This window comes from Salminus brasiliensis, chromosome 22, assembly GCF_030463535.1.
Source record: "Salminus brasiliensis chromosome 22, fSalBra1.hap2, whole genome shotgun sequence".
NCBI classification, from domain to species: Eukaryota; Metazoa; Chordata; class Actinopteri; order Characiformes; family Bryconidae; genus Salminus; species Salminus brasiliensis.
Window position 1 is genome coordinate 12,110,633 of NC_132899.1, and position 14,512 is coordinate 12,125,144.

General features: G+C 40.3%; 1 protein-coding gene across 1 annotated transcript; it reads left to right on the forward strand.

Moving 5' to 3' along the window:
* Positions 1-9,134: 9,134 nt before the first annotated feature.
* On the forward strand, positions 9,135-13,408 carry calm2b (calmodulin 2b, (phosphorylase kinase, delta)). Its single transcript, XM_072666951.1, has 6 exons — positions 9,135-9,213; positions 10,704-10,734; positions 11,921-12,064; positions 12,289-12,395; positions 12,484-12,619; positions 12,728-13,408. The coding sequence occupies exons 1-6, from the start codon at positions 9,211-9,213 to the stop codon at positions 12,754-12,756; spliced, it is 450 nt and encodes a 149-aa protein (XP_072523052.1). The 5' UTR covers positions 9,135-9,210; the 3' UTR covers positions 12,757-13,408.
* Positions 13,409-14,512: the final 1,104 nt, after the last annotated feature.

The window sequence follows — 14,512 nt, forward strand, 5'->3', positions numbered from 1 at the left end:
TTACAAATCTAGCACATTTAACTTTGTTTTCCATTTTGTTCTGAAAGCAAAATACAGCCAGTCAAGCCAAGCAAGATACAAACTCACAATCTCTACCTCACAATCCATGTGCAAACTTGAATGTCTCTGTGAAGAGTTTAGTTAACTCCAAAGCTTTGGAATTCTCAAATGTCTAGGGCTTGGCTCCCAGCCATACTAACATTGGTTCTTTATGAAGGGCTATACACATGCATACAGTCCTGCTAGAAAGTTTGTGAACCATTTACAGTTGCTAGTTCTGTATTTCTCCAGAAATATGTCCCATAACACTGTTTTGGTTTGTAACAATGCTGCATGGTGGCACTGCAGAGAGTGTGTGCATGTCCCACCACTCCAGAGACCTGGGGTTGTGGGTTCAATCCCCACTCTTGTTTGGTGTGTTTCTTCCAATGTTTGTGTGGGTTTCCTCCCACCTCCCAAAAATGCACATGGTAGGTGAATTGGCTATTCTGAATTGCCCCTAAGTGTGAGAGTGTAAATGAATGCTTGTGTGTGTGCCCCTGCAAACGACTGGTCCCCTGTCAGGGTGTATTTCTGCCCTGTGCCTACTGATTCCGGGTAGGTTCAGAATCCACCATGACCATGATGAATGGTTTTGTAATCTCTTTTCTGAGATCCTCAACCATCTCTTCAATGCTAATTGTTCTCAATACATAAATATAAAACCTTAATGCTTTGCATTCATTGTTTTTTTTAATTGAGGTTTTCTTATCTATTTAGATCCCATCAGATATATATCATCACTTTTCAGCTCACATTCATGCAGAAATACAATATGATATGATACAAGTTCTAGGAACATACCTGGCCATTAATACAGTTTTTTTTGTTGCTGCTGCACTACTATACAGTAATTGTCTGTCTGCATTATTCAGTCTCACTCAATATTTTTTGCAAAATTAAGGGTGTTAACAAGGAGTTTGTTCCCCTTTTACTGCAGAAATAGCTTCTGCTCTTCTGGGAAGGCTTTTTACTAGATGTTGGAACATTACTGTGAAGATTTGACCCCATTCAGGCACAAGAGCATTAGTGAGGTCAGGTCCTCATGGTGGGTGATTAGCTCTGGATCACAAACTCTACTTCAACTCATCCTAACAGTATTGCAAGCTGCTTAGCCACTCTGGAAAACATAGTTGTCCTAAATTCATGTATAATAAGAGGTTTCTTTTTTTGGAGAGTACTTTTGGAGTAAACTGTACCATATAATAATAAGTCATTGCCAATGCAATGTCTGTATTTATGTATATAACATGTATTGTGTTCAACAATGGCTGCTGAATTGATTAATGGGACCTCTGGAAAGTAACGTGTGTGTGTGTGTGTGTGTGTGTGTGTGTGTGTGTGTGTGTGTGTGTGTGTGTGTGTGTGTATATACAGTGGGGAGAACAAGTATTTGATACACTGCTGATTTTTCAGGTTTTCCCACTTGCAAAGCATGTAGAAGACTGTAATTTTTATCATAGGTACTCTTCAACTGTGAGTGATGGAATCTAAAACAAAAATCCAGAAAAATACATTGTATGATTTTTAAATAATTAATTTCCATTTTATTGTGGGAAATAAGTATTTGATCATCTATCAACCAGTAAGAATTTTGGCTCTCACAGACATGTTACTTCTTCTTTAAGAAGCCCTCCTGTTCTCCACTCATTACCTGTATTAACTGCACCTGTTTGAACTCGTTACCTGTATAAAAGACACCTGTCCACACACTCAATCAGTCAGACTCCAGCATCTCCACAATGCCCAAGACCAGAGAGCTTTGTAAGGACATCAGGGATAAAATTGTAGACCTGCACAAGGCTGGGATGGGCTACAGGACAATAGGCAAGCAGCTTGGTGAGAAGGCAACAACTGTTGGTGCAATTATTAGAAAATGGAAGAAATGCAAAATAACGGATAATCTCCCTCGGTCTGGGGCGCCATGCAAGATCTCACCTCGTGGAGCATCAATGATCTTGAGGAAGGTGAGGAATGAGCCCAGAATTACACGGCAGGACCTGGTCAATGACCTGAATAGAGCTGGGACCACAGTCTCAAAGAAAACAATCAGTAACACTCTACGCCGTCAAGGATTAAAATCCTGCAGTGCACGCAAGGTGCCCTTCCTCAAGCCAACGCATGTCAAAGCCCGTCTGAAGTTTGCAAATGACCATCTGAATGATCCAGAGGAGGAATGGGAGAAGGTCATGTGGTCTGATGAGACAAAAATAGAACTTTTTGGTTTAAACTCCACTCGTCATGTTTGGAGGAAGAAGAATGATGAGTACAACCCCAAGAACACCATCCCAACCGTGAAGCATGGCGGTGGAAACATCATTCTTTGGGGATGCTTTTCTGCAAAGGGGACAGGACGACTGCACCGTATTGTGGGAAGGATGGATGGGGCCATGTATCGTGAGATTTTGGCCAACAACCTCCTTCCCTCAGTAAGAGCACTGAAGGTGGGTCGTGGCTGGGTCTTCCAGCATGATAACGACCCAAAACACACAGCCAGGGCAACTAAAGAGTGGCTCCGTAGGAAACATCTTAAGGTCCTGGAGTGGCCTAGCCAGTCTCCAGACCTGAATCCAATAGAAAATCTTTGGAGGGAGCTTAAAGTCCGTGTGGCCCAGCGACAGCCATGAAACCTGAAGGCTCTGGAGGAGATCTGTATTGAGGAGTGGGCCAAAATCCCTGCTGCAGTGTGTGCAAACCTTGTCAAGAACTACAGGAAACGTCTCATCTCTGTAATTGCAAACAAAGGTTTCTGTACCAAATATTAAGTTTCTTTTTCTGGTGTATCAAATACTTATTTCCCACAATAAAATGGAAATTAATTATTTAAAAATCATACAATGTATTTTTCTGGATTTTTGTTTTAGATTCCATCACTCACAGTTGAAGAGTATCTATGATAAAAATTACAGTCTTCTACATGCTTTGCAAGTGGGAAAACCTGAAAAATCAGCAGTGTATCAAATACTTGTTCTCCCCACTGTATGTATGTATGTGTGTATATATATATATATATATATATATATATATATATATTACACACACACACTAGGGACAAAAGTATTGGGACACCTGTTCATTCATTGTTTCCTCCGAAATCAACCCTGCTTTTGTTGGAGTAACTGTCTCTACTGTCCACACACAAAGCTTTCCACTAGATTTTAGAGCATTGTTGCAAGGACTAGACAAGCTGTGTGTATTTTGAAGTTTAAAGTAGCTGATTGCATTCATTACACATGGCCTTAAAGCCATGAGCAAATGGTAATAAAATGGTCTAGGCCTAGTCAACATTGAGGCAGGATGAGTGCTAATCTTATATCTTTCATTGTTACTTTGTGGTTCAAACAGTCAAGAGTGTATAATTGCTTCTGTCAGCATAATGGAGGCACAAACTAGTCATTGCTTTGTTATCTTTAAACCGGCACCTCCATCTTCCTCTTCACTGGGCTACCAGTAAGGAGTAAGCAGTTCTTAATGCATGTAGATATCTGATCTCCAAAGTTCCAATCAAATGCAATAAACACAGGTAAAACTACGTAACAGGATGTACTTTACAGTTGTTAAGAATGTGCTGCCCCGGAATTGGATCATTTGATGAGCTGAAGTACTTCTACCCCACATTCATATTGTGTTTATGGCTGTGTGCGCAAGAAGGTTGCATTCATTTTCTGAGTGTGTTAATTAGCTGGCAGGGATCGGCTATGTCGGATAGGTCCTGCTAAACACTTGCTAAAATATTGATGCACAGCCGAACCCTGAGCTGTTCTTAAATTACAGTTAGCCTTTCACAATGTCGGATACATACTACATATGTTGAGTGAGACAGCTGTACTTGACCGACAGTACAGTATAAGTATGGATTTGTGTGGAGCTTGACTTCACATGAATAGCCTTGTTCTCAGAAACCATGGCTCGTAAAATCTCTTTTGCAACATCACTTAGAGTCTGAACTTTAACCTGCCGTTGATTGTTCACCGCAATAAATGGTCTATGTAGCTTGCCTTTTAAAGTTGCGACTTACGGTATCAGGAATGGTCACAGAACTGGATGCATATGTTGATCTGTTGGCACAGCATGTTAAATACTTCAGATTTATTGCTAGTTTTATGCTTTTTTTTGTAAACTGCCATGTTTACTTCTCGCTTGTAATGTAGGACATTGGTGAGAACATTGAAATTTCTACATTGGACCACATTTGTAAATGGATTACACTGCATAAATTGATTAGAATTAGGTAGACAGTTAGATCACTGCCTTGTCTAAGCACTCAGGAGCAAAAGCCATCCATAATTAAATCTGAAATATCCCTTGTTACTGATCTCTCTAAGCTTTAGTGAACTGGAAGGCCGCTTTTGCCAGGGGACTCTTTCCATTTGGTAATCATTTTTCAATTATTTTTTATAATAAATGGCAAAAGAGCACATAGATTATGTGGACACAAATCTCTTTTAATCAGCTTTAGCTGTGCGGTTCCAGAGACAGCTTTTATGAACAGTATGGGTGATACTCTCAGATTTATCTATCTGAGGGTGATTACATTTTAGCAACCAAGCTCTGCTTTCCAGTCACCATTCAGTACAGCGACTTATAGAATGAAAGAGCAAAAAAATCCAGGTCAGACAGGAGAGGAAGAACTGAATGACTTTTTTTCTGTAGGTCTATACGCAGAGCACACATGCACAGGCTGTGGGAAATGTGATCCTAGTGTTGCAGTGCATTTCAAGGCCTCAAGGTGCATTAAGAATGAATAGGTCTTCAGTTTCACGGCTCTCACTCTTGGTAAACACCTGAGTGGTCAGGGGCTCTTTATACTTGCGATTATCACCCACCTGTGTCTCATGTGGCTTTTTATGTCCTCAATTACCCATTGACGGGGACTAGCATCTTATTACCCTGTTTTTTGGCGCAACTGTAGGCAATATCACTTGATCTCAGCTCTCCACACTGTTCTCCCCAGACCTCATAAAATTAATTGGATGTGACCGACATCAGACATCGCTGTCCATTTCATTTATTATTTCTGATTTTGTTGAGGTTTGATCTAACCTGCATGGATTTCTATCCACTGCCCTCCAGTGTAACAATTTCTCTTAAAGCAACCACATTACATTCCCCATGCATGCATCTTCTGAAATGAAAAGCCAATACTGGGCAGATCTGATAAAAACCATTATCACTCAAATATATTCAAAATGTATCCAAATATATCACTGTGTCTGGTGCTATATACATTAGCATTAATCAAGTTCTACCAATTAGTATTAACACCCAATTATAAAATTACACTAAAACACTAAATCACACCAAAGGGAATCTTGCACAGTACTAAAAGACTCATTTAGACAGGAAACCTACCTGTTATGAATTTTAAACCAATAAATTACAGACATTGTAGGACTTGACACCATGAATAAAAATGTGAACTTTCCATGCACTATACCCATGAATGTAATGCTCATTTTATGTTAAATGTATGAGTTATGATATCTGTAGTACTGAAAAGCACTGGCACAGGATGTCAGTATCTCAGAAATGTGACTGTTATTACTTGACTGTTAAGACATATTTCTTTGACTCGAATTTGGGCTAGTTAGACTAAATTATACATACAATGGGAGTTCTCCGTTACTTTTATTGGCAAGGACTGTGATCCGTGACTGGATGGTTGGCCCACATTTACAGTCAGGTCCATAATTATTTGGACAGTCAGAAAATGTTTGTAGATTAGGCTCTGGATTACACAGAATTGAACTGAATCAACCCAGTAGCAGTGTGGACTTTCAGCTTTAATTTAAGGGGTACAACAAAAAATATTACATTAGCTGATTAGGAATTAGTCATATTTTACAAAGCTCGCTCGAAAGTAATGGATTATTTATCTGATAAGCAATTACATGAACTGTTTCCTCATTGTTTGATTGCAGAGGTTGCAGAGGTTGATTGCAAGTGTTATTTTTTTTATTTGGCAGCTGTTTGTAGGGATTACCTGACCTCAACCCAATTAAAGATTCTTACTGTAGAATAACCTGAAGGCGGAAGCAAAAAAGCAGCAACTAATGCTGGCCAATTTTGAAATTTTCCAGTGTCTGAATGAAATCACACAAGTTTTGCTAGAGTTACATCGTGCTCCCATCATCTCGATTGTTTGGTGTAAGGTGGTCAGGACAGCTGTCTTAACTCTGAAGTCTTTTTTCGTCTTGATGTACCAATAAAATCAACCGTGTTAATGTTTTTAGATTTGCTCATGCAAACTGTGACTGGGACATTTTGAATAACTAATAGGTGAGCTCTCTCCAGCACCAAACAGCAAGCACCTTGCTGTCCCTGTTAATTTGACCAGGGTCTTGCAAAATAGTGACAGTGTAAGATTCTACTCAGTCTAAGTTTCAGTCTTAATGACAAATCGTTTTTAGATTTGAGGGAATAAACTATATAGAATAAAGACTATACAAGAATATAGAATAAACTACTACTGTTTAGTGTATAGTTAGCACAATGAAGCTGCAGTAAAAAACTGGCAAATCTCAAGAGAAGAAATTTGGGTGATTTTTGGGTGGTCAGAGATTGCAAGGATTTGCATTCAAGCATTAGAAATAGTCCTTCTATTTAGAACTGTTAGCTTTTCAAATTACTTGAATAATGGCTGTGGAAAATGGAAAATGGCTGTAATTCCTAAGCAGTTAATGCAATATATTTATTAAACCTCTTAAATTAAAACTGAAAGTCTACACTTCAATCACATTCAAATGACAGAATGTGCCATGGAAATGTTGATGGGAGTGGGTAAAAAAAACCTTGTGCTTTTAGCTTTGCCTATAAAAAATGTTTTTAAGTTTTAAGTTTTCTTTCACCAAATCCCATGTTTTACCAGAACTACAGAAGAACCATTTGTAAAACTTTTAATGGAAAACGAAAGTCTCATCAAAATGCAGTTTATTTAATTATGTGGATGTTGTGTGTATTTACTTGTGTGTACAGTAAAATTCCAGTTTTTCTACGACAAGAATAGAAACTCTTTGGCAACTTTGAAGAGGTAACAAGCCCCTGTGTTTGTGTTGTGGGCCCAGATTTTGAATGATTCACTTTTTCCCAGTGTTTTTTCCTTTTTATGAGCACTGGGAAGTGGAGAGCTGCACGGGAATGGGAACAGCATTAAAACCAGGGGTTTCCACACTAATGTGCGGGTATGGGGCTGGAATGTAGTTTGGGAATGGGAATAAACTTTACAGCATTACTGTGGAAACATCAATGAAATGTCATTATGGGAGTATGCTATACTTTTCAGCCACTATATTATTTGAGGTATTAATTCATTTTGTATGTTTAGCTTAGAGATATCCATCAGACTGACCTTGTTCTCATAGCTATCGTTTCTACTGCTTTGAAAGTTTTAGATGATGCCAAAATTATTTTTTGCCGTTCCACCTTAAATGGTGCTGCAGTTGCATTGCAACATACACACAAACACCAGAATGAACAAAACATACATGTTCATAGCTGAGAGAATATATTCTCTGTTTAGTTGGCAACGAGACATTTATGAGGCATGTTAAATCAACTTTTAAAATGATTATTCATAATAGTTTAATAGTTGATTTTAATATTTATGGAGTCAATAAAAATCCATTAATGAAATCACACTCCTCCTGTTTTTCCAGTTTTAAACTGGTGGAGTTGACCTATTGACCTAAGACACATTCAGCAGTAGTATTTAAAATTCAGTACAAATATTTACAATGATAATCCCTCGTATAAATGGTATATTTATGGTAAAGGGGCTCTTGTATGGGGTAGGGACTGTAATGGGTACTATGGGGATGAGATGGAGACAGGGTTGGGGCACCCAGGTATTGGGTAGGGATAGAGATGTGTACTTTGTGCATGTAGTGGAAGCATGTGGGGCTGGGGTTAGAGACGTTGGGAACAACCGAGGTGGGGACAGAACTTCATCCCCTGCAGCTCTCTACTGCAAGGAGAAATATAAGGGATCCACCCTTATGATCCAAGTCAGTCATACAGATGAGGCATACAGTATATGGGGGGAAAAAAACAATGCTTTAAAAGTTAAACAATATCATAAACCAAGGCCTTTCCAACTGCCTTAACATTATCACCTGCTTCTGATACAGACACCACAAATTAACCAGAGTGAAACAGCTTGAGTTGTAGTCATAATGAGAAAATTAGCTTGAACTATTTTAAGTAGGCCTATTTGGATTCTCTACACAGGGCTATATACTCCAGCTTTCAAACGAGCCACGAGGGATCTGGGCCAGTCGAGCATGGATAAATCAGCCTAGGATACACAAATCTGTCAATGTATCTCTACCTCTGGCATTATCCTTCAATCCTCAGGGTATTTTCCACCCACGAAGACAAGAACTGATACCCATTATATTACAGTTACAGCTTAGCCTCTGTTTGGGTCTGACAACCAAGCTAATGTTTCATGCTTGCTTTCAGCAACAGAAGTCGCATTGTAAAAAAAAAAATGGCCCATGAGCCTAGTTTGATCAAGTGAAACAATGGTAATGTCTACAATTTGAAGGAGGGATTATGAGAAAAGCTTTGTTTTTTTGTTTTTTTGCATGATTACATGATTATAATGGGCCATGTTTGTCCCCAGCCTAAGAGGGAATGCTGAATGTATAACCCCTCATGTTATAAATCATTAAAACTGCACATATTTCAGCACTAAAGCTGTGTTTTCCCTACAGACTGTACAGCTGAACGCATATCAGCTCAGGTGATTCAGATTTCTCCACGCTTACGGCCGGCTCACCGCTACACTGTATGACCAAGGGAGTGACGCATTGCAGGTACAAACGAACCAATCAGCAACGTCCGCACGACCGCATTTCACACAGTAACCCTCCGCCATCACATAGTTCCCTTGTATTTTCGCCGAATGTTTTCTCAATATGCCACCAATTTTAGCATGTCTCCTAACTGACACTTCTACGAGTCTACGTCGTTAAATACAGCCGCGATTCAGCGCGCAAACTAGCGGTGTTTTCGAGAGGCGCCGAGCCAGAATGCAGATGACCGGGCGGATGAACACACGCGTAGGGGAGGCGTTTATGTACAACCGTCAAGGCGGGTCTACTGTACTGAGAGACCTGCTCTCCATTTGAGAAGCGGCTTGAGGGGAGGAAGGCACACAAATACAGCAAAATGGTAAGTCCGCACTCATGTTTCTTATCTTAACGCATAATATATGGAGGATTAGCAATGCAGAGATCTGTACTGGCTATTACAGGAGCTTGTCGCTAAGAAAATATGGAGAATATTTAACGACCCGTTCTGTTTTCCCTCACACCCCCGTATTAGCTGGCTAACGGTAATGGCAGTCAAGCAGAAAGCGCTGTTTACAATATAGACATTAATGGCATTAATATCCAACCAGGCTTTTAAGATAGATAACTAGTAGTTTAAGCACGTTATGTTCACATGGCTGGTTATTTGGGGGGCTTAGAGGCTATAGCTTGTTAGCTAGCTGGGTTAGCTATAGCTGGGTTAGGTTAGGGTGTGGGACTGGTGTGGTTACTAGCTAGCTGCGTTAGCCAGCCAGCCAGCTGGATCACTGGAAATCGAGTCGGTTCAGCTCTCTTTAGAAATCAGAGAAACGTTTGGGTAATATTGGCCTTAAACTCGTCTCATTCGTTTGTTGAAGAGAGCTGACAGTCTTTCAGGAGGAGTTGTAGATAACTGCTAGCAGTAGCTACTTTTCTCCTAACCTGTCTGCTCTGTGCCTCGTCTGTGTCTTCATTCATTTAACTGAACGCTTCTTAAATGCACAAACATACAGTGTAACCCATTATAGTGGTATTAGTAACGTTGACCATACATTAGAGTAACGTTATCCTGGACAACGAGATGCTTTTTTATTATTATTATTAGTATTATAACTGGTTTAACGTTAGTTAGCTAGCTGCGTGTTTGTAGCTGCTATAAGAAGCTGATGTTCTCACCTGCAGCCAGCTAAACTGTCCAGCACTACTTAGATAGCTAGCTAAGGTTACTAGCTAGTGGTTAATGCTTGAAGTAGGTTAGATAACCAAACACTGCAGCAAGCTTAACTAGCTAACTAAACTAGTGTCGAGCTGTCTAGCTGGTCCCAGTCTCTTAACGATATCCTACCCCACGCACGTTTTGTCACCCCTGGGCGTTGACGATTTCTATAACCCTAAGCTACAGCTGTATAATTTCAGTTATTGCTCAAAAAAAAAAAGTTTTTTCCCACCCTTAAGACTCCAGGCCATCTGTCTAACCTAGCTAAGTAGCAAGAGCTACTGATTCCTGGGGGCATGCTAAAGGGTTGGTTACCTACTTGAAATTTAGGATGCTATCTATAGTATAGCGTGTCCCATCAGTAGTAGGTTACCTTGCTTATAAGGGAAGGACCGTGAGATCAACCTGTGAACTGATTGGGTTTCCTCTGCTGGTGAGTCTGAAGCTGTGATCTTCAGCCCTTTAGCTGTAATGTTGGTTTGAGGGCGGGAATCGTAGCTCTTTGTTCAAGGGGGGGAGGAAAAGGCGCGCCATCTCAACTACTACCACCACCACCACCACCACACAGATCTGGGGATTAGATAATGGGCTGTGCAAAGAAGACTGGTTCACTGGTACACATTTTCTTGACCTGTTATCTTTGTTTTAATTTATAGGCAGATCAACTGACAGAAGAGCAGATTGCTGGTAAGGTCACAAACATGTTTTTTCTCCCACCCAGTTTCACTTTCTACCTTTTTTACATTCCCTTTTACTTGGTCTCGTCCAGTCCTGCCAGCTCCTCGTGTGCTGTTAGATTGTCAGTTCTTTTGTTGCCTTTTAAGGCAGGTTGTTAGACAAGCCTATGTGGTAGACAACTCCCTATCTGCATGGATGGGCTGCCCCACTGCACAGAGATCACTTCCTCAAAGCTGCGATGAAAAGGGAGTAGTGGCTGTAGCCTTATGGAAACTTGGTGGGAACATGTCACTCCATAATTTTTAAAGGTCCTGTAGGCTGTTTGACACATTTACATGAGGTCTAGTATTATCAGCTCTCCTGTGGTTTATGCTTCATGTGCTTCAGTTACAGGCCTCTCTGTTGTGCTCTGTGTGTTTTTTATTTGAGCTGTTTACTGCCAGATTGGGTTTGCAGGTTGGGGGGGGCGTTAGTGCTGCCCTTAATTTTGTGGTTTTGCCGCCCTCTGTAAATGTTGTCTTTGTAATCAGAGAGGACACGGGTACTTGCAGTGGACAGCACATTTCCTTCCTTTCTACTTCCACAACCACCTGCCGTTGTCATAACAATCCCCAGCCCTGTTGGCTGATTGTAACACTGGAGGTTTTGTGTAGATTCTGCTCCAGTAACCTATTGATGTTTGCAGATCTCAGTCAACGTCATTGGCATGGCTTTAAGCTGTGTGTGTGTGACAGCTCACTCCTGTTCTACACATCTCTGTTCAAGTATTATTGGTAACTGTGCCATAGCAACAGTCATAAATGTACTGTCGGAGAGCACTTTTATGCTTTTGTAGGTGGGTTCAGCTGGGGTTTTTAGATACCATATAAGGCATTGCTCGCTTACAGTTCACACTATAATAAAGCTCTTGCCATAAGTGAATGTGTGTGTGTGTGTAATATATATATATATATATATATATATATATATATATATATATATATATATATATATATATATATATATATATATTACACACACACACACACACACTGGACTTCATGGTACAGTAGATTCTCACCAGAAAACCAGTATGGACAGTATAAAATATTACAAGTAAAATGTGTTCCTACAACATGTTTAGTGTAAGAGCAGAAATGGTAATGCATGATTGTAATTAAAAATTAAAATAATGACCGTCTTTTTGTCTTCACAGAATTCAAAGAGGCTTTCTCGCTATTTGACAAAGATGGAGACGGCACTATAACCACCAAAGAGCTCGGTACAGTGATGCGTTCCCTTGGCCAGAACCCAACAGAGGCAGAGCTTCAGGACATGATCAATGAAGTGGATGCAGATGGTGAGAACACATGAAACCATTTGGGGTAATTTGCAGTAATGAGACCTTTTCAAGTCCATATTTCATGGAGCCTTTTTTGTTCATATCTGAAATGCTAATCGCAGGACTACAGCGATGAAGGGCATATGATCCAGTGCATAGTTAAACTAGTCTCTGTTGTGACCACGTGCAGCAGTTCACTGAACTTTTTTTATTTTATTTTTTCCCCCCTTTTCTCACTAAAGGAAATGGAACAATAGACTTTCCAGAGTTCTTGACCATGATGGCAAGAAAGATGAAAGACACAGACAGTGAGGAAGAAATCAGGGAAGCTTTCCGTGTCTTTGACAAGGTATGATCTGCAGACGTGTTGCTGCCACTGTATGTCCACCTGCTGTTCTTACTGGCCCATGGCTTAATAGCCTAAATGATGTTTCCAGGATGGAAACGGATACATCAGTGCTGCCGAGCTGCGTCATGTAATGACGAACCTGGGGGAGAAGTTAACGGATGAGGAAGTAGATGAAATGATCAGAGAAGCAGATATTGATGGTGATGGCCAGGTCAATTATGAAGGTAAGGAGACTGGGTCACTGTACACTACTGTTTTGGAACAGTATAGAAGTTTATGGAAAAACGATTAGTGAGTTAAGTCTTTTTGTTTTTCTCCCCCTCTCTTCACAGAATTTGTACAGATGATGACAGCGAAGTGAAGGCCTTGTACAGAATTTCTTGTATAAAATATTTGCCTTTTCTTTGTAATTTCTGTAAAATCTTTCATTTTAATTCTACTCATCTTCTCCTGCTGTCCAAAGGAACTGCATGTATTCATTTTTTTTTTTTTTTTTTTTTTTCCCCCTCCCCCCCTTCCCAGTGTACATCATTGTTTCTTTTTGATCTAAGAAGCAGTCACAGGACCAGGTGATTGGTATAGGCTGGCATTGCTGCCTGCCTGCTACCTGATGAGAGGAGATATTGAGGGTCTAGCTGACTGATGTTTGGGTTGTTTTGTTTTAATTTCCCTGTCTTCTCCCCTCCTTTTTTTTTTTTTTTTTTTTTTTTTTCTTTTGATTTTTGTGGAGGAGCTACTCTGCATGGGCAATGGACTAAGTATATATGTGTGGGAAAAAAATTATCCTCAACATTGCACTATTGCAACATCAGTGAATGAAATAACGGGTTTATCGGCAGGTACTCGTACACTATAGTCTTTTTGTATTTGTTCTGTTCTCCAGGTTATTACTATGCTTTATAATTAGTCACTTCTTTTTCTTTTTTAACTGCTTATGGCACAGCCATGCCTCAAAGAATCCATTCCAAGTTGTATATTTGTTTTCCAATAAAATTAACAATTTATCCCAAAAAGCCTTTTTTTGGTTCATTTGGAAAGACAACTTAGCCCAGCAGAATTATATAGATCATTTAAGCATTATAATAAGCCACAATCACAAGACCTTAAGAAATAAGTATGAGCTTTGTTAAAGTACTTTAAAAAAATAAAAAAAAAATATTGAAAGTTGCTCTACTACTGGCTTTTCCAGGAGACTATCCTTACTTTTGCAATCTTTGTACGCTCTGTTCTGCATGGATGTTTTCAGTGCGGTGTTCCAGCCGGGCTGCACTACTGCACTGCCATCACCATAAAAGGGGCTGCTGAAAAGCGGCCAGGGTTCCCTGTGTTAGAGGTACAAAAGGTTTGAGGCTGGAAGGCAGAAAGACAAACACATTGCCCGAGTGTGTCATTGTTAACAGTGTGCGTAAATGGTGCCGGCTGACAGGGCCTTTTGAAGTAATCAAGTGCAGGTGATGCAGAGTTTGAGGAACGAGTCCCAGGCTCATTCACAATGCAAACAAATGTGAAGGGGCTATGGTTTGAGACTAGTTGGGCTGTATCAAGGGAGATGTGCATGCATCCTGTTTCACTGGGCTTGTTCATCTCGAGCCCCGAATTGAACATTCTGGCTTAGATATTCATGTTCCATGAAATCTCCTAGCAACCATAAATTCCAGTCCCACAGGGAGCTGTGTTCTCCCTTTTCCAGCAGACTCTGAAGGATCATCTCGAAGCTCAGCAGAGCATGAGTAGCTGCGTTGCTGGCTGGGGATTAACGTGAGGATCTCTTACGGTTGTGTTAATGTCTTATTTTTTTTGTTTTAAAAAGGTGGCTTACTGTAAGGACTGTTTCCCAACCTCTTATAGTAGTAGTTCCAGTTCATGGGGATGGGCATGTACGGAGCGTCTAAGATCAAACAGCAGTTACAGCCCACCTGCTAGCAGAGCCATAGAGCTGTGTGACATTACTGAAAGCCAAGCTATCAATAGCTGCAGCTTACAGTCATGCCGTCGTCCACTTCCAAAAAGGTTACAACACTGCAATGTAAAACCAGGAGGGAAAACAAGTCCTGGAAGACTGGGTTTCAGCATAGTTTTGTAGTTTTCCTGCTCAAGCATACCTGATTTAACTTGCC